At 59.4% G+C, this 2,145-nt stretch overlaps 1 protein-coding gene across 1 annotated transcript in view; it reads right to left on the bottom strand.

Annotated features, from left to right (window-relative positions):
- Positions 1-6: 6 nt before the first annotated feature.
- LOC114071841 (neuropathy target esterase-like) overlaps positions 7-2,145 on the bottom strand; it is a gene marked incomplete at its 3' end in the record, with an annotated part of 31,167 nt that continues 29,028 nt past the window's right edge. Inside the window, exon 16 of the mRNA XM_027909721.1 lies at positions 7-402. Coding sequence (XP_027765522.1) covers positions 7-402 — 396 coding nt within the window. The remainder of the gene's footprint in view (positions 403-2,145) is intronic.

Below are 2,145 nucleotides of genomic sequence, written 5' to 3'. Positions count from 1 at the left end.
ACTGACCCGAGCGCGAGCAGAGCTCGTCGCGCGTGCCGTGGACGAGCCAGCGGCTCCACTCGCGGGTGCCCGTGTAGAGCATCACCTCGTTGCGGGCGTTGTTGCCGTAGTTGAAGTGCAGGTCGAGGCCGGGCAGGGCCAGGAGCCCCCCCGGGCGGCACTCCCAGCGCTGCCCCCCACGCGAGTCCTCCCGGCACGGTGCCAGCCGCACCAGCGCCAGGTTCTGGCGCGCCGTGGGCGTCACGCAGAGCCCCGAGGCCGCGCTGCGGAGACGCCCGCCCGGCAGCCACTGGAAGCGCTGCGTGGGGGCCGCGGGCTGGCACCGCGTGGCCGTGAGGAGGCGGCCCACGGCCTCCACGCACTGCTGGCGGTGCTCGTTGTACAGCAGGAAGGAGCTCGAGGCTGCGGGGACGGGAGGAAATAGCTGGTGACTGGCTGGATCATCTGGATCCTCGCAAATCTGTGGGACCAGACGGGATCCGTCCTAGGGGTGATGAGGGAGCTGGTGGAAGAGCTTGCCAAGCCGCTCTACGTCATCTTCCAACAGTCCTGGCTCTCTGGGGAGGTCCCAGATGACTGGAAGTTGGCAAATATCACCCCAATCCATAAAAAAAGGATGCGAGGCTGACCCTGGTAACTCCAGGCCTGTCAGCCTGACCCCGGTGCCTGGCAGAGTTATGGAGCAGATCATCCTGTGTGCAATCACACAGCAGCTACAGGATGGACAAGGGATCAGACCCAGCCAACGTGGGTTTAGGAAGGGCAGATCCTGTTTGACCAACCTGATCTCCTTTTACGATCAGGTGACCCACCTGGTGGATGAGGGAAAGGCTGTGGATGTGGTCTATCTGGATTTCAGTAAAACCTTTGACACTGTCTCCCATAATATACTCCTGGAAAAGCTGCAGCCCATGGCTTGGACAGGGGCACTCTGTGCTGGGTCAGGAACTGGCTGGAGGGCCCAGAGAGGGGTGGGAACGGGGCTGCATCCAGCTGGGATCCAGTCACCAGTGGTGTCCCCCAGGGATCAGTGCTGGGCCCAGTCCTGTTTAACATCTTTATCGATGATTTAGATGAGGGTATTGAGTCCACCATCAGCAAATTTGCAGATGACACCAAGTTGGGAGGGAGTGTCGACCTGCAGAGGGATCTGGATAGACTGGAGAGATGGGCTGACTCCAATGGGATGGAGTTCAACAAGGCCAATTGCCGGGTCCTGCACTTTGGCCACAACAACCCCCTGCAGCGCTACAGGCTGGGCACAGAGTGGCTGGAGAGCAGCCAGGCAGGAAGGGACCTGGGGGTGCTGATCGACAGGAGGCTGAACATGAGCCAGCAGTGTGCCCAGGTGGCCAAGAAGGCCAATGGCATCCTGGCCTGGATCAGGAACAGTGTGGCCAGCAGGAGCAGGGCAGTGATCCTTCCCCTGTAATCAGCGCTGGTGAGGCCACACCTTGAGTATTGTGTTCAGCTCTGGGCCCCTCAGGTCAGGAAGGACATTGAGGGGCTGGAGCGGGTCCAGAGAAGAGCAACGAGGCTGGTGAAGGGACTGGAGCACAAGTGCTATGAGGAGAGGCTGAGGGAGCTGGGGTTGTTTAGTCTGGAGAAGAGAAGGCTCAGAGGTGACCTCATCACTCTCTTCAACTACCTGAAGGGAGGTTATAGCCAGGTGGGGGTTGGGCTCTTCTCCCAGGACACCAACAATAGGACAAGGGGACATGGGCTCAAGCTCTGCCAGGGGAGGTTTAGGTTAGATGTTGGGAAGAAATTCTTTACAGAGAGGGTGATCAGGCATTGGAACAGCCTACCCAGAGAGGTGGTGGATTCACCATCCCTGGAGGTTTTTAAGCAGAGATTGGACGTGGCCCTTAGTGCCATGATATAGTAATTGGAGTTGGATCAGGGGTTGGACTGGATGATCTTGGAGGTCTTTTCCAACCCAATCTATTCTATGATTCGATGATTCTATGACAGGGGACACAGGGTTGGGGACACAAGGACAGGGGGACAGGGGACACGGGGACAGGTGACATGGGGACAGGGGACACGGGTTTGGGGACACAGGGACGGGGGCCAGGAAGGGACAGGTGACACGGGATTGGGGACACGGAGTTGGGGACAGGGGACACAGGGACAGGGGACACG

Source organism: Empidonax traillii, unplaced genomic scaffold, assembly GCF_003031625.1.
Source record: "Empidonax traillii isolate 1590-97213 ecotype Southwest subspecies unplaced genomic scaffold, ASM303162v1 scaffold2323:size39585, whole genome shotgun sequence".
Taxonomy (NCBI): Eukaryota; Metazoa; Chordata; class Aves; order Passeriformes; family Tyrannidae; genus Empidonax; species Empidonax traillii.
Note: the sequence above shows the minus strand (reverse complement) of the source record. Positions and strands in the feature narration are given on the sequence as shown.